At 45.8% G+C, this 25714-nt stretch overlaps 1 protein-coding gene across 1 annotated transcript in view; it reads left to right on the forward strand.

Annotated features, from left to right (window-relative positions):
• Positions 1-20456, forward strand: part of GAB3 (GRB2 associated binding protein 3) — a 110475-nt gene extending 90019 nt beyond the window's left edge. The window contains exons 6-10 of the mRNA XM_054996911.1: positions 3326-3581; positions 4828-4909; positions 10976-11078; positions 15595-15708; positions 16929-20456. Of these exons, the coding sequence (XP_054852886.1) occupies positions 3326-3581; positions 4828-4909; positions 10976-11078; positions 15595-15708; positions 16929-17045 (672 nt within the window). The 3' untranslated portion in view covers positions 17046-20456. The remainder of the gene's footprint in view (positions 1-3325; positions 3582-4827; positions 4910-10975; positions 11079-15594; positions 15709-16928) is intronic.
• Positions 20457-25714: the final 5258 nt, after the last annotated feature.

A 25714-nucleotide genomic window follows, 5' to 3' on the forward strand; every position in this document is an offset into this window, starting at 1 on the left:
GGGGTAGGGAGACTGATGTATAGTTCAGTACCTAAGGAGTTAAAGGAGCTAGCCAAAAGCTGCTTTCCCCCCACCCCTCCCTCCCAAATCTTTGTTTTACAAAAAAAGTGGATCCTTCTCTCTCCACCATGATCCAATCCAGTGGCTCTTTTAAAACTACAGTTCCCAAGTAAAATTGCGAAACCTGACACTTAAACTGCACAATAAAAACAGCCAACATAGGGAAAAAAGAGACAACCTTGGTATGAGACCAAACTACAAACAAAGGGGAAACCCCACCGAGGACCTAACGGGAATGAACATCAAACAATACACAGTGAAGTATAGCAATTAAATATCATGAAACAATTCAGTCATTGACCAGGAAGTATAAATACAGTTGCAAAGTTGTTTCTTCTTATTTTTACAGGTACCTGTAGAATAAGAATTTAAAAAACAATTTTTTTACAGGTATCTGTAAAAATAAGAAAAAAAATTAAAAAATAGGAAGAAACAACATTGCAACTGTATTTATACTTCCTGGTCAATGATTGAATTGTTTCATGATATGCTTATATATTTTATCTTTTGTACTTATATTGCGCGCTAGTTTGGTGTGGATATTTATGATGTATTCATGATTAAATGGTTGCTGTATTATTAGCAAGGGAGCACTTTATATTTATTAACACCTATTTATTAGCTTCATTGTGTTTCGTTTGATGAATGTAGTGTTCGTTCCAGTTAGGTCCTTGGTGGGGTTTCCCCTTTGTAGTTTAATTTAATTATGTGGCTGAATAAATGATGGTACAAAATGCACACCTGTACGCTGACATGGAGCTTCCTAATTCTGGAATCAGGGTGGGACGTGCAAGGAATCGGGTTTGGATAATGTGGCTTTTATTGAGCATAATGACTCTTGAGTCATTGGCTATATAAAGAGGGGAACTTGCACCGCAAAATAACCTCTGCTATGTAAGGTGCACCCTTGAGGGGGTGGTCTTCCCCCAATCTGTGATTTGATCCTGCCTTTTTGGCCATCCAAAGCTATGCAAGTCAGAAACTTTTGGATTTGACCCCCTGAATATCGAATTCAAAAAGCAAGTTTTGGGGGTGGTTGTTGTGGATTTTCTGCTGGTGAAACATCAGGAACTACAATGCCAAGACCATGGCAATACAGCCCGGAAAATCCACAACAACCATCGTTCTCCATCCGTGAAAGCCTTCGACGATATAAGTTTGGGGGGTGTTTGCAGACTTAGGCATCCGGAACGCTGAATCTGGAACAGTGGAGAACATGAGAGAGAGGAGTTTGTCCCATAGATAATGGAACAGGACTTGGGGGTTCCTGTGAAGTCATGTTGAGCTGGTTGCTTCTGAGAATTTCTCCTGTTTAGAACAGGGAACACCATCGAGTGCCCCAATCACTGGTCTGCTCTGCCAGGGCCAGCCGCTGCTCTGCTGTGCCAACCACTGATGCCAGCCCATTTGAAAGTCCTGCCCCAACGTGCCAGAAGCCTTGGCAAGATGCAAAGCACGCCTCTGATTCTTCAGTGCACCACTTATGAATGTTGCTGGTGCATCACAGTGCAGAAGGAAAGCTTTTTTTCATCACCAGTGGACAATCTAATAAGCCCATATAGGTTTATTTTCATTCATTTTACAGATACTGGATAAAAACCCAGTGTGTGAAAAATGACAAAGCAGCACGGCCTAGAGATATACCCTTTAAATGGAACTGTGAAAATGGAAGTTTTCTCAATTCTGGAGAAGTTTTCATGTGCAGAACGGCAAATGTGCAGATCACTAGATTTATAATCTTTCCAGCCTCAGATTCTTCATTGCCGTATCTCAGCTTCTGTGCTTAGAAAGGTAGGGGTGCTGCTGCTTCAGAAAGTGAGGAAGCTTGTTGTGACTGTGCAACACACATGCTGCATTTTTTAAATCATGTCCTTCCTTCCAGGAGCTTTGGATGGCATTCACAGTTCCCCCCTCCTCCGTTGTAGGGTTGCATTCTGTAAGAAGAGAAGGAATAATTAAGGCCATACTTGCAACCTTATCTGATCTGCACCCCAAATCTTGAATTACTCACCATTCTTTCCGTTTTATTAATAGTTTTTTATGCTGCTTCTGACCAAACACTTGTTTCTAATAGCTAGAGGGTTTTTTTTTAAATATTGTAGCTTTTTAATTGTAAGTTGCCTCAACAGACCTCTGAAGAGGCAGCGTAGAAGTATCCTAAAGAAAGAAAGAAATGACAAAGAGGTTACATTCATGAAAGTAGTACGACAGGACCATTAATAAACAAGACAGGGATTTACATATACTTGGGAAGAACTGCCCAGGTACGTTGAAAAATATGGCTTGCTAAAATTAAACAAAGGAAGAAGAAACTGCCAAAAGGCACAGAATGGTTGGAAGTTAGTAAGAGAAAAAACAAGGGCGGGAATTAGCCTGTTCTGTATTGAAACTGTACTGAATTTTAGAGGGGAAAGAATTCCAGATTCTTCGCCCTCCCCTCTACAATTCCTTGCAGATCTCCAGCTTGTAGTCATAATGCTAAAAAAACCTTCTGAACGACTCTCTTTTTTTCCTCTTTAGCCTCGTTCCTCAGGTCTGCAATCTTCCACAGAGTTACACCCTTCTTAGTCCATTGACTTAGCCAATGGGTTTATGAAGGTGTATCTCGGCTTATTATTTCAAGTGTTGTTTTAATGAGTCAGAATGTGAGTGCAGGGAACGAATTGGTAGTTCTGGTCAGCCGTTTGAGTTCAGCTGTTCAGTTAGCGGAACAGGACGATTTTCTCCTTACCTTGACAGTTCAGTGGCTGTATCCTCCCGTTTTGTTTTCCATTATTTCTGATTTTTAAAAAAATAAATGCTTTTCTACCTGAAGCCTGCTCAACAAGTCTGGTTCCCCCTGCATATTCCCAAGGCTTGTAATCAAGTCCATTTGGTGACTCTGAGTCACTCTACTTCCCTCCCCCCCATCTTTTGAAAACGACCTTGGGGAGGACAATCTAATTAGGGTGCCGCTACAGAAAAGGCACTGTCTTTGGTAGTTGGCAGCTGACCTCAGAAGATAGGAGCATCAAGAAGGAAGTCAGTGTCTTTAGGGGACAGGCAGGTTCATCTGGGAGACAGTGGTTCTTCAGACACAAACAGCTGGAGTAAAACCCCTCTTGAAGCAGGGGAAAGTAGGAGGGTTACAGTAATCTCCTTTGGAGGCTAAGCAGCTGAAAGATCTCTGCATAAACCCAAAGAAACAACATCTGAGCTTCTGACCTCAGATTTGGAGCCATCCTTTTGACTGCGCCTCTCTTCTTGTTCTTTCTTGTTTCTGAAGCCATGTCGGTTTAGCCCGCTCTACTCCTCCCTGTCGGACAGTTCTGAGGACAGTTACGTGCCCATGCACCCCAGTGCCTCCCCACCCATCGCAGGATCAGATTGCACCCCCGATGGCTACATTCCCATGAGCCCGGGCTCAGCTACATTTACTTTCCCTTCAGTCAGCGCTGAAAAACGCTCCAGCCCTCTGCCAGAACTCCCAACAGATCTGGAGCCGCCCCCAGTGAACCGGGATCTCAAGCCTCGTCGGAAACGTAAGTGGTTTTTACATAAGGGTGGATCCATGAGCAGATTTGGGAGCCTCGGTGGGGTTGTTGACACAATGCCAGTAAATGGGCATTGAGGCCAACGGAGCTCAGAGATTTCATTTCCAGTTCAGAGTCTCTCTGCACAAGACGCCTTGGCGCGCGGTTGTCAAGTGTAGAAAGACACAATGTTAGCCAGGAAACATAGTCTAAAAAAACAGAGCCAGCAGCGATCGCTCCTCAGAAGGTTTGTTAATTTCATCTTCACCTCCCCGAAGCTGTCAATTTCATTTTTCCAGACTAAAACTGTGGTGTTGCAACCAGTGAGCAGTGAGGAATGGAAATGGGCTGGAGCTGCCTTCCAGAGCCAGGCTTGGACCTGGAGGAGTTATAATGGGCTGAAATTTCCCTCCTGGCATTTCACAGCCCCTTCACACAGCTCCAGTGTATAGCAAAGCCTTTGCCCTGCCGTTGGCTCTGTCTTTTTAAACTACCCTTCTGGCTAATATTGCAACTCCTGACATTGTTCTTCACGTGTCAGATGTCTCATGTAGAGAGACTCTCAGAGCCAAAACACACGTTAAGAAATACCTAGGTTCAGCACGTGTTCTCTTACCTCAAGGTTTGCCGGGATCTGTAGGAGTCCTGGAAGCTTAAAGTTTAGCATTTACAGAGCAGCAAAAAGGGGAAGGGAAATACAGGCGCCTGTATTTTAAGCTTTAAGCTTCCAGGACGCCTTTAAGCTTCCAGGACGCTTACAGATCCTTTAAGCTTCCAGGACTTTAAGCTTCCAGGACCCCTACAGATCCTTAAGCTTCCAGGACGCCTACTTTAAGCTTCCAGGACGCCTACAGATCCCGGCAAACCTTGAGGTAAGAGAACACGTGCTGAACCTAGGTATTCCTTAACGTGTGTTTTGGCTCTTAGATGAGTCCTGAGCAAGAATTCAGGAATTGGGAAATGAGTCATGACTGCTTTGCTCACTGATCACTATCACAAGCTACTTCAGTATAAGAAGTCCTGTGTACACCATGTACGGATCGTCACATATATGTGAGAGTCACACGATTGCCTACACAGAAGGAGCTTTGCAGGGATTTTGTAATATGCGAAGTGTCCTTTACAATGATTCTGAGCTGAATGTAAAGTACCAGCCTGGCCCTCGGAACTCTTCCCGAACGCCAGAATGTCTTCCTTTCTGCACCAGCACTGAAGTAAGCAGTCTTTCCCTCCTCTCCTTCTTCCTGTTGTCCAGCACGACCGCCTCCGCTGGATCTGCGAAACCTCTCCACCATCAGGGAACACGCTGCCTTGACCAGAACGTGGACTGTGCCTTAGTAAGTTTCCTGACTGATTTTTTTAGCTGGTGACCCTTGAGCAGGGAAGATGGTTGCAGAAGTTGTGCTGACCGGCAGCTTTGGACATTACTGAGCTGGTTGTTTAAACGTTCTGGGGATGCTTCCTAACAGAGGATCTGACTCTCTAGCCCGAGTGGGGTTTCTCGGAGAATCCACACAACTTCATCCTCTGCCTGTGCTCCTTCTGTCACGTTGGTGGTGGAGGGTGCCCTCAAGTCATAGCTGACTTGCGGCGACCCCTGCTGGGGGAGGGGGGTTCAAGGCAAGACACTAACAGAGGTGGTTTGCCTTTGCCTGCCTCTGCAGCACTAGTCTTCTTTGGAGGTCTCCTATCCAACTGCTAACCAAGGCTGACCCTGCTTAGCTTTCGAGATCTCATGAGATCGGGCTTGCCTGGACTATCCAGTTCAGGCAGGGCAAGTTACACTAAGAGCCAAGCTACACGTGATGAATCACACTTGCCTGGCATGTGAACAGACTCACGTGTATTCCTCCCTGTTCACTTGCCATCCACTTGCGCTCTACTTGATCGAGTGGAGCACAAGTGAATGACAAGTGAACAGGGAGGAATACATGTGAGTCTGTTCACATGCCAGGCAAGTGTGATTCATCACGTGTAGCTTGGCTCTTAGTGGTTTCCCAAACCTGTCTGTCTCCAAGTTTTCCAAAAAGATGAGAGTCAAAACTTATTTCCCCAGATCTGGAATGTAGGCAGGAGGGTGTAGATTTCTAAACTTCCCTGCCACTTGTCGCCTCACACTAACCATTTCCCCATCACCACTGAAGCGCTTTTTGACACTTTTTAAAATCAGTGGCAGGACAGAAAAGAAAGACGGGGAAATCGCCCACTGTTGAAGCAGCCTGGGACACTTAAGATGAAAGGCCATGTTGATCTCAAGGTGATGATTTAAACTGAGGACATGTTAAATCATTGTTTTAAATTCCTAGCCATTCTGCTTGCTCTGATTGTTTCAAAATCTGCAAAATCTTGAAAACAGATGTTTGCATTTTTGGTTGCGGAGAGAAAGAAATTATTGGCAAGTTGCTCTGGACATCGCCAGATGACGTCATTTTAGACTTTGTCACCTTTTTATTATGGCTGCTGAAGAAAAACATCAGTCAAAACCTTTTGAAGCAACAGGAATCTTTGATCCATTGATTTTATTACGCTGGTTTGGTGAGATCTTTGCCAATAAATGCTGAATGTCATAGAGCAATGTGGATTTTGGTTGTTGTGGATTTTCCAGGCTGTATAGCCAAGGTCTTGGCATTGTAGTTCCTGATGTTTCTCCAGCAGCTGTGACTGGCATCTTCAGAGGTGTAGACTCTGAAGATGCCAGTCACAGCTGCTGGCGAAACATCAGGAACTATAATGCCAAGACTACGGCTATACAGCCCGGAAAACCCACAACAACCATCGTTCTCCGGCCGTGAAAGCCTTCGACAATGTGGATTTTGTTTTAATTATCAAGGCCACCTTTTTAAAGCATTTGAATTTCCAGCAGGAAAGCTGTAAATAACTTCTCTCATTCCTCAAGAAATAGTCTATGAGGAATAAACAGACTTCCAATATGAATTCCATGGAACTTGTCCCGGCCTTTAGAAAAAGATGTTTCTATATTTGAGTCTTGAATTGGCTTTTTAAAGAGAGAGATTTCAGCAACACCTTTCCGTCTAGATTGCTTGCCTCATTTTGTACCTCTTGCAAATGCAATCCTACATTTTATACCTCTTGCAAGTGTAAAGGCAATCAATCAAAGTGATTCTTAAATTGTTTATTTCTTTTCCTGGATGTGATGAAATACATGGCTGGGACAGACACTTGATTTTAAAATGGCCTCCTTATTGTCAGTGTGAAAATGGCCAGAGAATGAATGTTGAAACACTTCTGTAGATTCTTTGCCTGATTTAGAGCCAAACGACAGAATACATTTTTTAACAAGTCAGTTTAACTATGGCCCTTTCCTGTGGTTCAAAAGTTTGTTCTCTAAGGCTTCAAGTGGGTAGCCATCTTGGTCTGCAGTAGAACAGCAAGAATCAAGCTCACTTTGAGCTTTGACTCTCAAAAAGTTATACCCTGAGAATCTTGTTGGTCTTTATCATGCTACTAGCAATAAAGCCCATTGTTTGGGAGAATACAACGGGCCCTAGCAGCACTTCCCCCTTGCCTCCCTCCACGGCATCAGTTGGAGGGGGGGATCATGGAAGATGGAGGGCTCCCTCCTCCTCCAGCCTCTTGGCTACCACTTGGCTTGTGTGTGGCCCTCCCAAGGTCCCGCGGAGGCAGCAGGGAGCCCCACCTCCTGCCGCTGCAGGACCTTGGGAGGGCTTCGCCACCGCGCTGAGCCTTCCCACAGCCGCACTGGGCCCTTCCGGGCCTCTGGAGGCCCCAAGGAGGCAGCGGTGGGGCAAACCGTTTTGCCCCACACTCACTCCTTATCCCTGCATACTGCGCTTCCACAGGGATAAGGAGTGAGTCACGAGTAACACGGTATAGTGTTCCCCAGTACATATAGTAGGATGTACTCAAGTCTTGTTCTCTGAGGATTGCCCAATATGGGGCCTTTGTACATTTGCTGTGCAATCCTATGAAGAGTTAGGCTTAGACTGGAGTAACTCTTCTTAGGATTTCATTGTTTGTTACCTACTAGGAGTCACTGAAATTCATGAACCACATTGGTTTTGTTTGCAGGTAACATGAAACCAGAGTTTACTCTTAAGTAGGTGAGCCTTGGGTTGGCATGTTCCCACTGGATTCCCTCTCACATATATTGGTTTGTGGCCGATTGTGGTTTTCCACAACAGTAGTTTACATCAGAGCCATTCAGAATTTGAGGGAGATGGAAGTGAAGGGAGGTTAATCCACTTGGAATGGTTTTTTAAAAAAAACTTTCCTCAGCTCTGCATTTTGCCCTTCCTGGGAGAAACAGGCACTGGCGTGAAGACTCCATTTTAAAAGGCCAAATAAGATGTTTTGCAGCAGACACATGAACAATCTCTTCACAGTTTTTTTTAATGAAAAGCAAAGAAAAGCAGCCTCTAAGGTGGCAAAGAAATATGGCAGAGCAGGGGGAAGGGACTGCTTAACTCTTTCCCTTCCTGCCGTTTTCCCCACCCCAAATTCAACACCTGCCCGCGGAGGAAATCATATGGGGTCTCTTTCTGATTTCTTCTGCAGGAGGAAAACCGCTTGGGGGGATGATTTTGAGCAGACAGACGGTGGGAGGGGAGGGGAGGGGGTTCAGCACCTCCCCCCCCCCCGCCCCATACACACACCATTCCTTAGTTCAAACTGGTCATTTCCCAGAGCTGCTTTTCAGCTAAAAAATATTGACCCTCACACACTTGGCTTTTTCTGAGGTGGCTTGCGTTCCAGTCCTTTTCGTGAGGGCAATTGCTTTCTATCTTCATTCCTTCTTTCTAGATTAGTTAATAGCCGTTGGGTTGGAAGCCCTGATCTGGATAGCTGAGGCAAGTCCAATCTTGTCAGATCTCAGAAACGAAGAGTCTCTCTACATGAGATGCCTCGGCGCGTGTTCCTCAAGGGTAGGGAGATGCAATGTTAGCCGGGAAGCATAGTTTAAAAAGACAGAGCCAGTAGAGATTGCTCCTCCGAGGATTTGTTAATTTCATCTTCACCTCCTGGAAGGTTCTGTCAATTTCACTTCTCCAGTCCAAAACTGTGGGATTGCAGCCAGAGGGCAGCAAGGAATGGAAATGGGCTGGAGCTGCCTTCCATAGCTGGGCTTGGACCTGGAGAGGTTATAATGGGCTGAAGTTTCCCTTCTGGCATTCCACAGCCCCTTCACACAGCTCCAGTGAATAGCAAAGCCTTTGCCCTGCTGCTGGCTCTGTCTTTTTAAACTATCCTTCCCAGCTAACATTGCATCTCCCGACACAAGTTCTTCACATGTCAGATGTTTTGTGTAGAGAGACTCTAGGCAGGGTTGGCCTTAGTTAGTAATTGGATGGGAGACCTCTGACAAAAACCAGCTTTGCAGAGGTGGGCAATGGCAAACCACTTGTTAGTCTCTTGCCATAAAAACCTCACCAGAGGTTGCCATAAGTCAACTATGGGCCAAGCTACAAGTGACAAATGACACTTGTCTGTTCACTTACTAGGCAGGTGTCATTCATCACTTGTAGTTTGGCCCTATGACTTGACAGCATTCACCACCATAGTGTTAGAAGCACTGTTTTCCTCCCAGATGCTGCTGCTCTTGTCAGTATGTCCTGTTGAGACTCATTTGTTGCATCGCAGTCACAGGGAATTGTCAGGTGTGCTTGGCTGCCATGGTCCACACTGGCCAAAGAGCCCTGCTGGGACAAGTTTACTGTTTTGTCATGTAGGCCTGAATCAGCTATATGAGGAAACGTGTGAACGGCTATGTGTGAACAAGTTCTTGGGATGGGGGGGGATAGGAAGCTAAATATGAGCAGTCAGTGTGATGCAGCAGCAAAAAAGGTGACCACAATCTTGGGGCTGTATGAATACATGTTGGGGGTGCTTTAGGCTGTTCCTGCATTGGGCAAGGGGCTGGACTAGATGGTCTGTAAGGCCCCTTCCAACTCTATGATTCTACGAAACCTGCCCACTTTACAAAACCATAGATGATTTTTAGTTCGTTAGAAAAAGGACTCACTGAAGAATGCTAGTTATTTCTAAGTAGCCAGCTTTTCTTTGGAGTAATTTTTTCATGGCTTGCAGTGTGGTTGTTTGTTTATTCAGAATACTTTTGACTCTCTGCATATAGACTTTTGCGGCAGTTTCCAACCTTGACGTTAAAACAATGAGTTAAAAGATTAAGCAATGATACATTAATAAAAGCACCAGTCTTCAAACTCCTCTCTTAAAAACTTGTAGCACTAAAACCAGTATTCCGAAGTGCTATTTCTTCTTCTTCTAACAGCTAGAGTAGTAAAAGCAGGGCAGGAAACAGAAATTTTTAAAAACCAAAAGCTTGTGAGGACCTGGCATCTAAAGCTAAGCAAGTTTGACATTGGGCAGGCGTCTGTGGACCCAGAGTTCCAAAGTAAAGGTGCCAGCACAGAGAAGGCCCTCCTTTTGTAGCTTACCTTACCCCTGCGATTGGGGGCTCACAAAGAGGATCTTAATTGACAAGCAGTCTCATATAGCTTCAATAGGTCCTTTCACTATTTTAGTCCCAGACAACTTTTTAAAGATGATAACCAGCACTTGGAATTGCACCCAGAAAGCTGGCAACTGCTATAGCTCTTTCAAGCATTGACAAAACATTCGTAGCAGTCCGCAGCCCCTGCAGTCTTGCTGCTGTGTTTTGCCCCAGTGGAAGCTTTTGAAGAATATTCAGAGGCAGATCCAAGGAAGTTTGAAAAAAGGAATGTGGTCAGTATCTGGCAGTGGACTTGGCAACTGTTCTCCCCCTTCCTTTCAAAGCAGCCAAGTAGCCGACCTCTCCCATGTGCTGAATGTCGTTTTGTACAGGATATTGCAAGTGCCGGGAATGCAGCCGCCAGAGCTAATTAACTTATCCTCATCTCTAAAATTTCGGTAGCCCCACGAGCAAGTGAGTGCACAGGCCCCAGATGTGATGGATGTCTGCTTTCCTTACCTGACAGTTCTTTGATGTCCACTGCTTTCCCCTAGTTCTGTAGCTGGCATTTTTAAACAATCCTATCAGCTTCAACAGCAGAAATGAATAATCCACCCAAGTGACAGTAATGGGGACGGAATCTACTTTGTAGTTGAGACAGCTGCCCTAATGGAGCTGCGCTCTGGTCAGGTTTATTCCCCACTCAGGCCAAGCTAGAAGTGACGAATTACACTTGAATGGCAAGTGAACAGACTCGCGTGTATTCCTCCCTACGTGATCGAGTGGAGTGCAAGTGGAGTGCAAGTGAACAGGGAGGAATACATGTGAGTCTGTTCACTTGCCGTTCAAGTGCAATTCGTCACTTCTAGCTTGGCCGTTTGTTAGGCTTTGGCTCTGCTTCAGAACATCTGCAGAAACTCTTCCTTGACTATTTCTGTGTTTGTGTCTCTGTTTTTTCCCTTCTCCCCACCAGCAATCGAACAAGCTTTATCTCTCCAGAAAGAGACTGCATTAATTCAGCCAGGATCTTTGCCAGTTCAATTTCCGGAGAAGAGGAAGAAAGCTACATTCAAATGGTAATCATTTTCCTATTGCTCTCCTCTCCTCTCTTGTGATGAATCACGTGAACGGAAGGCTCAGAAGTCCAAAATGTATGGCAGGTCTTCCCTTTGCCCTCCTAGAGGGAAAGAAAAGGGGTGAATACACAGGGCCTGATTTACGGGACGATAAGGGACGTCCTTTCCCCTCCCTTTGCTAGGACTCAGCTGTTTTACACAAATGTCAGTGGCGCTTTCCCAATCAGTCACAAGGATCAGGCCTATTTACATGACAATCCATTAAAGGCAAGGATCCAAGTTGGGCTACCATTTTAGACAAGGCCTCTACAGAATCTCCTAGGAACACACTAAACACTGAAGATGCTCTTTCCCTCTTCTCCCTCCTGTTTCGTGCCAGATGGTCCACAGGGCAGGCTTTCTTCAAGGGGGGGGGGGGTTGGGGAAGGAGCACAACTCGAAAGAATGATGGTTGGAGTGAAGCCAAGGGAAGCTGGAAGCTGGCAGGGCACGAACTGAGTTGCCAAGCAAGCAAGACAGGGCGCAAGGACAGGAGAAGAGATGGGGACGGCAGGGAGGCAATCGAGAATCTTCACCTCTGTACCTTTGCAGTGGGTCCCAGGGAAAAAAAGGGGCAGAAAGGGAACGATTGTCCTGCAGAAGATCTGAGCTTTATTCCTGCTGGTCTTTCTTGGGTTCTTTAATACGACTTTTCCTTAACTCAGATGCAGTGGCAAATCATGGTTTGCTGCTAAAAGCACGGCTGGTTTTCCAGCCAAGCTGCTCAGACGACTGCTTGGGGTGGCACAGTGAGGGGAGCACTGATGTCCTGTGGAGGGTCAGTTTACTCCCAGCCAGGGCTTTTTTTCCTGGGGAAAGAGGTGGTGGGACTCAGTGGGTTGCCCTCGGAGAAAATGGTCACATGGCTGGTGGCCCCGCCCCCTGATCTCCAGACAGAGGGGAGTTGAGATTGCCCTCTGCGCCAGCGGCACATAGGGCAATCTCAACTCCCCTCTGTCTGGAGATCAGGGGGCGGGGCCACCAGCCATGTGACCATTTTCAAGAAGTGCCAGAACTCCGTTCCACCGCGTTCCAGCTGAAAAAAAGCCCTGCTCCTAGCCATCAGCAACACAGCAGGTAACTGGATGCCCTCCTGGACCCTCGCCACTAATGGCTTGGAGCCTGTTGCTGGAGGTGAAGACGGGGTAATGGATGTATTTTGTTTAGGCTGGCATACTACCTTGAACCAGCCTTGGGTGAAAGACTGAGACTGCAAAGAATTTCTACCTTGCTGTTAGGACAGGCTGTATGCCTTGCATACTGCAACCTGATCAGTTACTCCCTGATTTTTTTTCATGCCAGCTGACAAATTGTGGCTTGTGTTTGCTCTGTAAACTAGGTTTCTTGCCAGTTTGCATATGCAAAACCATATACTTATAGTGGATTTAATGGCCCAGTTTACCACCGCAAACCAACTAACTTGTGGCATGAGGGGGAAGGAAGGATCACACAAACCAGTCCAAGGCTCCCTTCCAGTGCATACAGGATTTGGATAGACTCATAATAGGACATGGTATAGTTTAGTGTAGTAATTAAGAGTGGCCAGACTCTAATCTGGAGAACCGGGTTTGATTCCTCACTCCTCCACTTGAAGCCAGCTGGGTGACTTTGGGTCAGTCACAGCTCTCTCAGAGCTCTCTCAGCCCCACCCACCTCACAGGGTGATTGTTGTGGGGATAAAATTAACATACTTTGTAAAACACTCTGAGTGGATGTTAAGTTGTCCTGAATGGCAGTATATAAATTGAATGTTGTTGTTATTATTGTTATTATAAATGGTAGCCCCTGCTGTCTTTAGCAAATAGCTGCTGTAAAGCTTTTGCCAGTGTACTCAAGGTGGCAAATTTATCAAAAGTTGACTTGGCTTCTAAACGCTCCCAACTTGCAGTTTGCTGCAAGGTGGAAACTTCTGCAAAAAGGACACAGTGAATGGAAATGCTGCCACTACTCAGGGCTTTTTCTCATTCTGTATTTCTTCTTTTTGTCATTTGGGGAATGGGAGTGACTCACTGGGTGGAGGTCTTGTAAAAGTTGGTAAAATGTTTCACAGATTGAAAATGCCAGAGTAGGGATGCTCACAAAATAAACGGTTGCCCTGTTGGTTTGGCATTTGCATTGTGCTATCTGCGATCCCTTGAGTGGAGGCACCAGAGATCGAGCCTGGGACATGTACAGGTGTGACCAGAACCAATGGGTTGAAATTAAATCAAAAGAGTTTTCAGCTAAACATTAGGAAGAACTTCCTGACAGTTACAGCAGTCCCTTATGGAACAGGCTTCCTCGGGAGGTGGTGGGCTCTCGTTCTTTGGAGGTTTTTAAGCAGAGCCTAGATGGCCATCTGACAGCAATGCTGATTCTGTGAACCTTGGCAGATCATGAGAGGGAGGGCAGGAAAGGCTACATCCAGGGCCGGTGCCACCGTTGAGGCGGTGAGGCGGGCACCGTGGGGCCAGAGGGGGCACTGGAGGGGGTGCCGGGGGCGGAGGCGTGCACAGCGCCGCCACCGGCCAGCCTTGCACCGCCACCGCCACCACCACACACCCCTGGGTGGGTGCAGCAGCCGCGGGCCAGGGACAGCAGGTGGCCGGGGCAGCGTGCAGAGCGTGGGCAGCCTCCTCACACCGCCCCAGCCACCCGCCTGCCAATGCCCCGACGTCACTGTGTGATGACGTCATCATGCAGTCCGGGGGCATGCGCACGCTGTGTACACGCGTGAGGATGGCCTCGGGCGCCAGTAACCCTGGTGCCGGGGCTGGCTACATCAGGGCTTAGTTCTTGTGGCCCCTTCTTACATGCCCAGGGTAAGTCCGATCGCCACCTTGGGATCAGGAAGCAATTTCCCCCAGGCCAGTTTAGCTAGGGATCCTGACAGTATTTTGCCATCTTCTGGTCATGGAGCAGGGGTCACTGGGCAAGTGTGGAGGGGAGATATTTGTGAACTTCCTGCATTGTGGAGGGGGTTGGACTGGATGACCCTGGAGGTCCCTTCCAGCCCTATGATTCTATAATTTTATGATTCTGCACAAAGCAGATGCTCCACCGCTGAGCCTTAGCTCCTTTTTAATGTATGATGCTCAGTCAGACCATTGGTCCAGTGAGCCTTGGTACTGTTTACTCTGCCTAACAGGAGCGCTTCAGGTTTTCTGGCAGATAAAATTCTTTCCCAAGATCTACTACTTGAGTTCATTTAACTGGAGATGATAACAACAACAACTGCACTTATCTACAGCTCTTCTAGACAGATTAGTGCCTCGCCCAGAGCAGTGAATACGTTAGTGTTATTATCATCCCCACAATACAGCTGGGGCTGGGAGGAGTGGCTGACCCAAGGCCACCCGCTGAGCTCAAGGCAGTAGTGGGATTTGAACCAGCAGACTGCTGACTCGCAACCCAGCCACTTCACCACCATGCAACAGCAGCTCTGCCAGGGATTGAACTGGTGACCTTTTGCATGCAAAGCAAGGGCTTGGTTCCAGATGTGTGGCCTCTCCTGCTGGCTTTGGCAGCCCCCGACCACCTGGATCCTTTGTCCCTCAGCCTTTCACCCTCATCTCCATGGGCCCCTTTAAAACAAATATCACTGGAAATGTACGAGCCTATATTTTTCCGTGCTGCTCAGCAAAGTTCGAAGCCTCCCTCCAGGCTAAGGAGCCTGTCTTCAACAGGAGGGGCTTCTGTCAGAGTATCCCTTTCAGCTTGCAAAGGGCCAGCAGGCTGGTCACAGAGTTGTGGGTGTCCCTTTCAAAGCCTGAACTGCTACTTTAAAAGCTCAGCTTTTATTGAAAGGCAGGGAGAGCCAAGAGGATAGAACTGGGAATTTTCAACAGAACACTGTTAACAATAAAATATATGTAGCCGTCTCAAAGCCAGGGTGAGGGAATAAGTAAATCTTTGGGATCCCAACTCAGTCACCCCAGGAAGGACTGGAGGCTTGGCCAGGTCTATCCCTGCCTGCTCAAAGCATCAGGAAATGCTGTGGCCAGTCACTCTTCTGCCAGGTTCCCTTCTCATTGCTCCACAAGCCGTCTTCTCTGGAATTCCATCTTCCAAAGGCATTTGCATACACTCAGGAACAAAACACACCTCACTTTTCTCTTCAACCATCAGTTTTTCTCCTTCTGCTGTTCATTTGAACGTTCTGAGCTCTCGGTGCCTGCCAGTCATGGGAGCAGCTGGCACAAGCCCGCCACGGGGAGTGAACGCTCTTTGGCTAGAAGAAGACTTCAGTCTTTGCTGAGTGGCCTAGTAAGGAACCAGGCTGATTCCAGTCCTGGACAGATTTTCTTGGTTTTTTGTCTCTCAGGTTCCCTCCCAACTGCTTTATTTTCCCAGTTGTTATTTTTTGTAATGTAACCTGGCCAGGAGATTTGTTCATTCCTGTTGTCTTTTTAATATATCTCCTGCAATGCTTAGTGATTTTAAAACACTTGAGGAATTTATGTTATTTATGATCATTATTATTCTGATTTCCCCACAGGAGCACCGGCAAGCGACATCTCCATGCAATGGGGCTTTCCAGTGGCCAAAGAAGTTCAGCCTTGATTATTTAGCATTAGATTTTAATTCTGCTTCCCCGTCGCCTGTACAAAAGGTAAATCTGACTCAATGTGACAGTGTCTCCTGCTCTCTGCCATTAGAGACAGGCAGTAAAGCTTATTATCTAATCAAAAATGGCTGCCCTTCGTTTTGGTTTTGAATCCATGACTGGAGAGGATCTTTGAAGGAAATTGTTCAGTATAAAAGATTGGTCTTGCCCGCGTTGGGGAACATCTATCTCTGAGGGCAGAATTATTTATTTGGTGGAGCTCTGTGAATGTTTGAAGGAAAGTTTGTGGGTTTGATGTGTTATAGAACGCAACCCCTTGGCTCACAGTTTAAGTCCCACTCCATCCTGGCTGCTGTTTTGTCAACCTGAAAAGGCAATTTATCCTGTTTGGAAACTTGCATGTAGCCCATTAGTATACTGTAAGTTTCCCTAATGAGGCAAATGTGACTCCCTGGGGTCATTTCAGGCTGGAAAAATGTGGGGGGGAGAAGTCCCCTTCTCCCTATGCGCTGTGGTGCCTATGCAGTTAGGCTCCATGTGTCTGGAAATAAAGTTCCAAGCATAGCAGTCTTATAGTATTTCTATGAGCAGGAGTTGGAGGGGACACTCAGAAATGCACCGTTTGGCCATTTGCTGCTCTTAAGTTTTCCTAGCAGGGCCAAAAGCAATGTGTGTATGGTGGGTGGGGGGGTGGATTTTTGGCGGGAAAATGAACTGAGGAGAAATAGCCTCGTCTCTTGCCACCTCTGCTCTGGGTCTTTCTCTTGAAATCATACCCCCAAGCAGTTGCCTTGTATAAATTAAGACAGAGCCAGTAAAAGAATATACCTTGCTTGCCTTTCTCTTCCAAAGAGAGAAAAGCATCTCCTTTCATAGCTGTTGCTGCCTTTCCCCAGGGCCGATTCCAGACGACTAACCGGAAGGCGCTTCATGCCGCCATGTTCCGGATTGCGACGGGGAAAACGCAGTATTTCGCGTTTTCCTTGTTGCAATCCGGAACATGGCGGCATGAAGCACCTTCCGGTTAGTCGTCTGGAATCGGCCCTGGTCTCCCTGGCCTGTTTTGGGCTGGGTAAAAAATGACCGGTGAGGGATTAAGCCAGCAGAGGATCTTGTCAGCTGGTGTCTCCCTCAGTGTCAAGGTGAAAAAGAAAGACCCGCTCAGGGCGGCTGGAGGTGGGAGAATTGCCGGTGCAAGTCCCGCTCCCTCCCTCTCGAGGTTCTTACTCACACTTTGGTTCTGTTTTGTTGCCTTTCCTTCGCAGAAGCCCTTTCTCTCTGAAGAACAAAGAGTGGATTACGTCCAGGTGGATGAGCAGAAAACTCAGGCCCTCCAAAGCACCAAACAGGAATGGACAGACGAAAGGCAGTCCAAAGTGTGAAGGAGCGGGGGCGCTCTCTTTGTTGGTTTAATGTTGCACATTTAAATCTGGAAAGTTTCATTCTTCCACTGCAGCAATGAAGTGTGGAGGATTCCGGCAGCCTGCACAGAAACCGCCATCGAGAAGTTGCTTTGCTTTGGAAGGAGCACGTCTGTTTTCTTTCAAAGGATGGAGCTGAAACCTATCAAAATGGCACCTATCTCAGTCAGCCCTTCCCATAAACATCTATGGTACCATTTCACACCCGTTGAGCCTCTGTAGACACTTAATGGGAACAGAAGCCTAGTTCTGCCTCATTGAGTCCTGTAATTACAAACAACCACTGTTTTGGGTTTTTAAAAAAATATTCCTATCTATTTAACAGATGCTGCCACTGTAGTTGCATCTGATACTGACAGATATTGGGGGAATAAGGGCTAAATGTTAAAGAAACCATATAAAAGACCTTGGGGGAGAGACCTCCCTGGGTATCCAGTACTTGACTTTCATTTACCTTCTGGGAAAGTGTAAATAAACAGGACTTTTCACTGGTGAAAACAGGACTCGTCATCCGTTTCAAGCGTTATCTCTGCAGACAGGTACCTGTCATCTTCAACTCGCCCCCTCTGCTGCGTTGGCTTCCCAGTTGTCCTTCATACCTTTTGTTTTGAAGCCTCAGTGCTGCAACGAGCTGTTTTAACTGTAGCATACGCACCCTCGTGTTGGCAGCCTCCTGACTCCTGAGTCCTTGCTTTCGAAAGAAATAAAGGGAAGCAGCAACGCTACTTTTGCAAGGCCGCACACGATCGGCAAAGCATTAGGAAAGAATCGTCAGAACTGCAGAATAGAAACTTGCAGTTGGAATTCCCGAGGACTCTAATCCAGTTTCTGGATCTCAGTAAATGTGACACTGTTCCAGGTTGCAGTTTGAAGAACTCACGAATGCTACAACATGACTGGAACAAATCTTATCATTCAGGCCTTTAAACATTCAGTTATTTTATTTCACAGTTAGCCTTCTTTTAATAAAATAACATGACCTCACTTGGACCTCCCTAACATATGGATGGGTGGTAGCAGTTTTTGCTTTTGTGCTGGTTTTTGCAGGCAGTGACCATAGGTTAGCCTGGTCCTGACATGCTTCGGTCCTGCAAACCTGGTACTGCTTAAAGTGCAGCAGTTGACTCTGCTTGCCCACATTTGGTTTGGCTCCTTTATTTTTCTGGCAAAGCTCCTGTGCTGGCAATTGTTTTGCGACCACTCCATGTTCAGCTAGGAAAATGTTCATTCACCACTGCACTTTCATCCTTGGGAAAGCCTTGCCTGTTTAATTTCTGCCTGCCATGTAGCTGTACAGGAGCTCTACCAGAACAGAAAAGCTCAGCCCCTGGAGACTGTGGAAGGGGCAACATTTCAGTAGTTCAGCCCACGAGACTCTTGAGGGCTTGGTATGGTTGGGATGTCTCTTTAATTCACAAAAGACTTCTCCGTGCAGTTGCTTAGCACACATTAGAGAGCTGGAGCAGTGCAAAACCGTTGTTAAAAGCAAGTGGTGGGCTCTGTGCTCCAGCTGTGTCTTCCACTTCGGATGCTGGTTTTTACTGGATCACAACTGCCTGGTCTGCAGCCATTAGCAGGTGGTGCCTGCAAGCGGAGAAAACGTCAGCTGTGGCTGTCTGCAGAGCAAGCGAAAAAGACCAACCTGGGGTCCTTCTCCCCTAATCAGGTGCCACTCCTAATGATCAACTACTGAAGTAGTCATTCCATAATGAGCACCACTAGCACAAACCCTCCTTGGTTTGGGGGCTGAAATGTTGGACGTAGCCAACAGAAGTTGGATTGAATGTTCGTTATGCCTATTTAATCTGTTCAGGAAAGCATTTGAAAGCAGAATTTGCCTTTATAGAAAGCCATATTCATGTTGATGTACTTGACTGCAGACCTTTCCTTGTGAATCCTAACGCGATAGTCCAATGGCATTCTTGCCTGTTGATTTCGGCACCCTGTGTTGTGTATCGCTGGCATTCAGCAGGATACAGTATTTGTTTCATTGTGTCTCCCATGGTCTCTTCTTAGAATAGTACAGGCTGTGTTGCCATGGTGCAAGCCACTAAGAATTGTTCATGTTCAGTTTCCAAATGTTGCCTAGCAAACGGCACCCCTAGAGAGAACAGGTCATTGCATCAAATGAAAGCTCAACTACATATTATGACTCTAAAAAAAATTGCAAATGCAATCTCCATGATGGTTTTATCAAGGACTAGAAGGTGTAGGAAAACTTCTAACACTTTCCTCCCCTGCTATTTTCTCACTGGAGACCCCCCCCACCTTTTTATACCCCCCACTGCAGGGGTGCGGGGGAATGCAGGTACCTGTTAAGCTTCCCCAGTGGGGGGGAAAGAAGATTGAAGGTGGCTTTTTCTGGCCGAGTTCCTCTGCTGGGATGCAGGGAGGGGTGGGGGGAAGCATTGATGGACCAGGGGACGGGAGGACCCATGGGGAGGGAGGTTTACATTCCCCTGGCGGAACGATGCGTCCCCGTCCCCCCCATGAAAAGAGAGGAAAAGTTAGTTTCCCTGCTCCTTTTTCTTGGTAAAGCCATCTTGGAGGATGTATTTACAAATGGAAAAAAATCCTGAACATGTAGCTGAACCCTAAATGTCTTTGCAATCTCAGAGCTGGCCCCTGCCACCCAAGGCAGCCGTGCCATGTGCTCTGGTGAATGCACAGCCACAAGGTTACAACCCAGAACCTTTGGCAACCATATAAGAGGTCATAAGGTACACCTCTTCAGTGGTGCCTCGATTTGTTGGATTCCATACAATAAAAGTCCACTCCAAGTTGTTTCAGCCAGGCCTGCCTTTTGTGTCCCAGAAAGGTTTGGAATTACATTAAATGGCCAAGCAGTCCAATATTTCAACCCTAAATGCATTGATCAGGCCAGTGGAAAGAAATGCCATTCTGTAATTTTTCTGCTTTGCAGACTTTCTCAGGTTTCTCTCAAAAAGAGGATGAGGGATGGATGTTTAAAAAATTGCAAAAAAAAAAAAGTGTTTTTGTTAAGTTGACACATTTTTGGATTTGCTGGCCAGGTTCCTTGATGGGGGAGGCCAAACATTCAGTCTGGTGAAGCTTTTCCCATCACTCCATTTCCATTCTGGAAAAAGGTTCAGCCACTGAAGTTCTGGCCACGCACTAATTAAAGCCCCAGGAGAACTTCCAGGGAAAAAGAGACGGAAAGAAACGCTGTGCCCCGGAACAGAGAGTGATACTTGGCAAAGAGTGTGCCCCGTGTGAGCATTAAGGCAAACTCTTCTAGGTGTTATGAAGGTTTCGTATGAGGGAGGGACTGTCATCCTCTTTTTCATTGTAACTGTTGATGTATATACTGTGTGCACATGAAGTTATGTTCCTTTTTCTAATAAAGCAAAAAGCGAAAGGATGTCTGTCTTGAGTATAACAAAACCGAATTCAGTGGCATCTTAAATACTAACAACGTTCACCCCAATGTGAGTTTTTGTGAGTTGGAGTTCAGTTCCTCAAATGCAATGGAGAGAAAAAATGATTTCCCTCGTTTTTATTCAGAAGATTAGAGAAGGGAAGAGCAGGAAAAGGAGAAGTTGAGCAAAGAGAGAGGCCTTACGTCATAGAGCCGGTGTGAACGAATGGCTTAGGTTCTGAGTCCGGAGACAAACAAGATTTTCAGGAAACCTGAGCCTTCTTCAGATATGGCTTTGGCTGTTAAGCATATTGAGAGGGGTCAGAGGGTCTAGCTTCTCTGTCCTGCAGAGACGATAAAAGTGCCGTAAGGGACTGTTTAGGGAAGAAGCAATTTGTAGTGTGAGAGAATTCATTGACATCAGTAAAAGGTTATGTTATAATGGTGGTGGAAAGTGCCGTCAAGTTGTAGCCAACTTTTGGCAAACCCTGCTGGGGGTTCCAAAGGCAAGGGACTAACAGAGAGAGTTTGCCGTTGCCTTCCTCTGCGTAATGTCCTTGATCTCCTTTGGAGATATCCCTTCTACTTACTAACCAAGGCTGACCCCTGCTTAGCTTCTGAAATGTGACAAGATTAGGCTCGCCTGGGCTATCCAGGTCAGTCACAGCAGCAGCACACACACAAAAAAGCATATGTCCCATTTTTAGGTTTGGTGTAGTGGTTAAGAGCAGCAGGACTGTAATCTGGAGAACAGAGGTTTGATTCCCCACTGCTCCACTTGAAGCCAGCTGGGTGACCTTGGGTCAGTCACAGCTGTCTCAGAGCTCTCTCAGCCCCACCCACCTCACAGGGTGTTTTGTTGTGGGGATAATAATGACATACTTTGTAAACCGTTCTGAGTGGACGTTAAGTTGTCCTGAAGGGCGGTATATAAATCGAATGTTGTTGTTATTTATTTAATTTTTATTTATTTTATTTTGCTGCCAGCAGAAGCACCTTGATTCAGATTGTGGTTTTTTATTCTTGATATTTGACTCTTGTTAATAGCAAAATATGTATACATCACAAACAGACCAAATTGTCCTGCAACAAACAATTGGGATACCATGGGGAAAAATACACCGTGCTGGAACCTGTATGTTGTCATCATCCACCCTGCCCCAATTGCCAGAGGCTGGTTAAGCCCCAAGAAGGCCTCCTTCACAACCTCAGGCCCACAGAAATATCAGCTGGAGATAAAATTCCAGACTAGACATTTATGGCCATTTTTGGGTGAGCTTCAGTCAGTCTAGAGGCTGCCAAGGAGGACTTCTCATCATCACCCTCTTCTAAGAAAATGATCTCTCCCCTAAAGGTCAGATGTCATGACTGACAAGGGCTGTTCAGTGACAAAGATACTGGATTGGAAAAAAAAATGCCCTATCCCTATAAAATGGGCTGAATAGGATGTATTTACCAAATGATGTTATTTACCTCTATGCCATGAAAAAACTCCACATATGAACCTCTATTAAAAAGGTAATAAAGGAGCATCAACATGTTGCTATATGGTGGTGGTGGAGGAAAGTGCCATCAAGTCATAGCTGGCTTACGGCAACCCCTGCTGGGGTTCCCAGGGCAAGAGACTAACAGAGGTGGTCTGCCATTGCCTGCCTCTATGTAGCAACCCTACTGTTCTTTGGAGGTCTCTCATCCAATTAGTAACCAAGGCCAATCCTGCTTAGCTTCTGAAATCTGACACGGTTGGGCTTCTCTGGGCTACCCAGGTCACGTCATTGCTGTATAAATCATACAAAATATACTAAGTGAAAGCACCTGGTCATAATCTAAAGCAACAAAAACAATTTAAAGCTTTTTAAAAAACTTTTAATTATAATAATAATTATGTTTATTGCTTTTCCGTCTGAAGCCATAAGCCATACAAACACCAACAAATTATGAACTGTACACTTGAACGTACCCAATTCACATAGACATAACTCGTCATTATCACTTTAAACTATCTAAACCCATGAAAATCTTGTTTCTTTATCACTGTGGATAAAAAGGAAACCACTATAGCAGAGGTTTGATTGTCAGGAAAGTTATCAGACAATAACACTGAGATTGCCCAAGGAAGGAAGGGAAGCTTTTCTTTTAACATAATAGGAATAATAAATCTCTCTCTTTCCTTACTCCACTTAGGGCAAAAAACTATTATATGATCCAAGGTCTCTAACTTTCCTTGTCCACAGTCACAAACTTGTTCGGAATAAGGGAGTCCAGAGAAACGACCAGAAAGCACTTTAGAGGGGAAGGAGTTAAGTTTAGCCAATGTGGAGGCTCTGCGTTGAGCTGGAATCTTTAAAGAATAGCAATAAGATGGAATAGCCTCTGGGGGTGAAAGTCCCAGGGATAAGCCTGAACATGTACGTCTGGCTCCCTGGAGAGTACAGCTGTAATCGAGATCCTTTAGTTTTAATTTTATAACTCTGACGGCCTCATTTGTCTGTAAAGATGTTATATCAATATCCAGAATTTTTAGTTTCTGGTTAATTAAATTAGTTCGGCTACTCTTATAGGTATCCTGCAAGATCAAATGTGCAAAACCTACTTTCCCTGAATTGTCCTTGTAAATTTCCTTGTTGAAGAATAACTTAAAGGCTGTAATCCATGCTCTCTTCTCAATTGAGGGTTGGGCGAATTCCACCCTAAGTGCAGTACCTGCTACGCATCTCGGGACTGCCGCTATCTCCCTCAAAAACGTGTGTAGAGGGGTGTCAAGGTTGTCGGATACACCTTCAATCCACACTCCACACCCATAAAGTATCTGTGGGATAACCTTAGCATTAAAAATCCTAATGGCTGCTGATATATGTTTTGCTCCTTTGGAGTAAAAGAATTTTTTAATTGCCATTGATGAAATGTTTGTGGCCTTCAGAGCAGCCTGAATATGTGGTTTCCATGATAGATTGTAATTAAAAGTGATACCAAGATAACTAAAGGAGGGGACTCTCTCCAAAGCCCCTCCCAGTACTCTTTATCAATTTGGAGCCGTTATGGAAGGACCGGGAAAATCTCAGGACTTTTGATTTAGCATAATTAACTTTAAGTTCCTCATTATTACAATATGTGATAAATGCGTTAATTAGTGATTTTAAACCTAATTCTGTTTTGGAGATGAGAGCGTCGTCTGCGTATAAAAGAATCGAAATTGGAGTATTTGCTAGATAAGGGGATTGTTTGGTATGTGATTTCACAAATGGAATCATATCATTAATGAATAGATTAAATAAGGATGGAGCCAGCAAACAACCTTGTTTCACACCTTTATCGGTTTGAAAACTTGGAGTTAACTGACCCTGCCAGTTGTACCTATTTTGGGCAGAAGGGTCAGTATATAAGTTCATAATTAAATATAAAAGTCTTTTATCTGTTGTAGATTCTGACAATTTATGCCACAATCTACGATTAATAGAATCAAATGCGGTCTTCAAATCCATGAAGGCCGCATAGAGTTTACCTCCGGAGGGTGCCAAATATTTGCTTGCTAGATGGTGTAAAACCAAACAATGATCCATAGTTGAGGCCCCTGTACGAAAGCCTGTTTGTTCAGGGTAGAGTACTGCTTCTTGATCCATCCAATCCGTTAACCTATCAAGAAGTTGTGCCGCAAAGATTTTCCCTGGAATAGAAAGTAGACTTATAGGACGATAGTTATGAGGGTTGGACCTATTACCTTTCTTATAAATTGGGATTATAATTGAACGCTTCCAGTCAGATTTTCATGTAGCAGTATAGTACAGGTGGCCTGGAAACAAAGCCAGCCTAGTATTTCCCTGACAGGCTAGTTTTCTATGTGGGAGGATTTTTTAAAAATTCCTTTCTTAAGTGATATAGCCTAGCAGAGGCTTCCTTCAGGAGAACTAATGTTCTAAATGGAGTATCTTATTCAGACAGAACAAAAAATACTTGGGCAGCCAGTTCTGTTTGTTCTGCAGCTTCTGCCTTGGCAAGATTTTGCCGTTTCAAAACATTCTTCCTAAACTGGCTGAAATGAAACACTCATATTGACTAAATATAATACTTTGGGACTCTTTTTACAAAGAGACCAAGACCTTCTAGACCACAGGTTCATGTGTGCAATGGCAGGCTGTCATATATGCCTCCTGCATATCTGCCATGAATGTATATTGGCTCTGCCTCTGGTCTCTGAGAGTATAGGAAGTTCTTTATTGCTGCAATGCCAGTAAGTTATCTCGCAAATGTTTACTTTCTCGCTCCGCTGAGCCACTGTCCTTGACTGCCACCTGAAAGTGGCTTGAAATGTATCCTCCTTGAGAACCAAAGATAAATTCATCTTTCTCACTGTCTACTCTAAAACAATATCTCACTCCACCTCCCCCCCATTAACGGTCCTCCTTCCCAAAGGCAGGCATATTCCCTATAACTAACATTACTAGCCCCACATATGTCACTTCTGCCAATTCCACTGTCTGAGCACCTTGTACTGAATGGATCTCTAATAAAGTTACTTCATCTGGAACACCTGTGTGTTAACTGAGGAGAACTTGGGGATCTAACTGCCAGGGACTGACATTTTGGCAGAAGTCCCTTATTTCTTCCAGCCATCCCACCACTCGGAGGCACACTGATTGGAACACCACTACAACCCATGCCACCTGTTCAACCCCTCCACGCTTTGCTGTCACTAGGGATACCAGTAACACCAGGAGGGCCGGTTATCCCACCATCTGGAGGTGTACCGATGGGAGTGCCATTACAACCCATGCCACCTGTTCACCCTCTCCCAGCTAGCCCACTAATGGCAATGTCGGCCGCACCAGGACGGGTCCCGCATGCGATAATGCCCCAGCAGGGGTTGCAGAAATTAGAGGCACAATTCAATGAGGACCCCAAAGGTTTGGGCTACTTTATAGTGCAAGCCATGGAATTTTTTTGAGAATGGGGACACGTCTTCCCAAATGACCCCAGCCAGGTAAGCCATCTAGGATCACGGTTGGGGGGGTCAGGCAGCTAAATGGTACGTCATGTTATACAAGGCCGGGGCCCTGGAGCTTCAGAACCTTGAGGCATTTGTACGAGCGTAGAAGGCTCAGTTTGAGGACCCGCTGGAAGGAGAATGGGCCCAGACGCAACTAAAGCAGATGCAGCAAGGAAACCATCCAGTCCGTGAATACGTTGCAGAATTCAGGCAGTATGCAGCGAAGGTGCTTGACTGGACTGAAGGAGTCAATATTGAATTTTTCCG

The sequence above is a fragment of the Eublepharis macularius genome, chromosome 13, assembly GCF_028583425.1.
Source record: "Eublepharis macularius isolate TG4126 chromosome 13, MPM_Emac_v1.0, whole genome shotgun sequence".
NCBI lineage: Eukaryota > Metazoa > Chordata > Lepidosauria > Squamata > Eublepharidae > Eublepharis > Eublepharis macularius.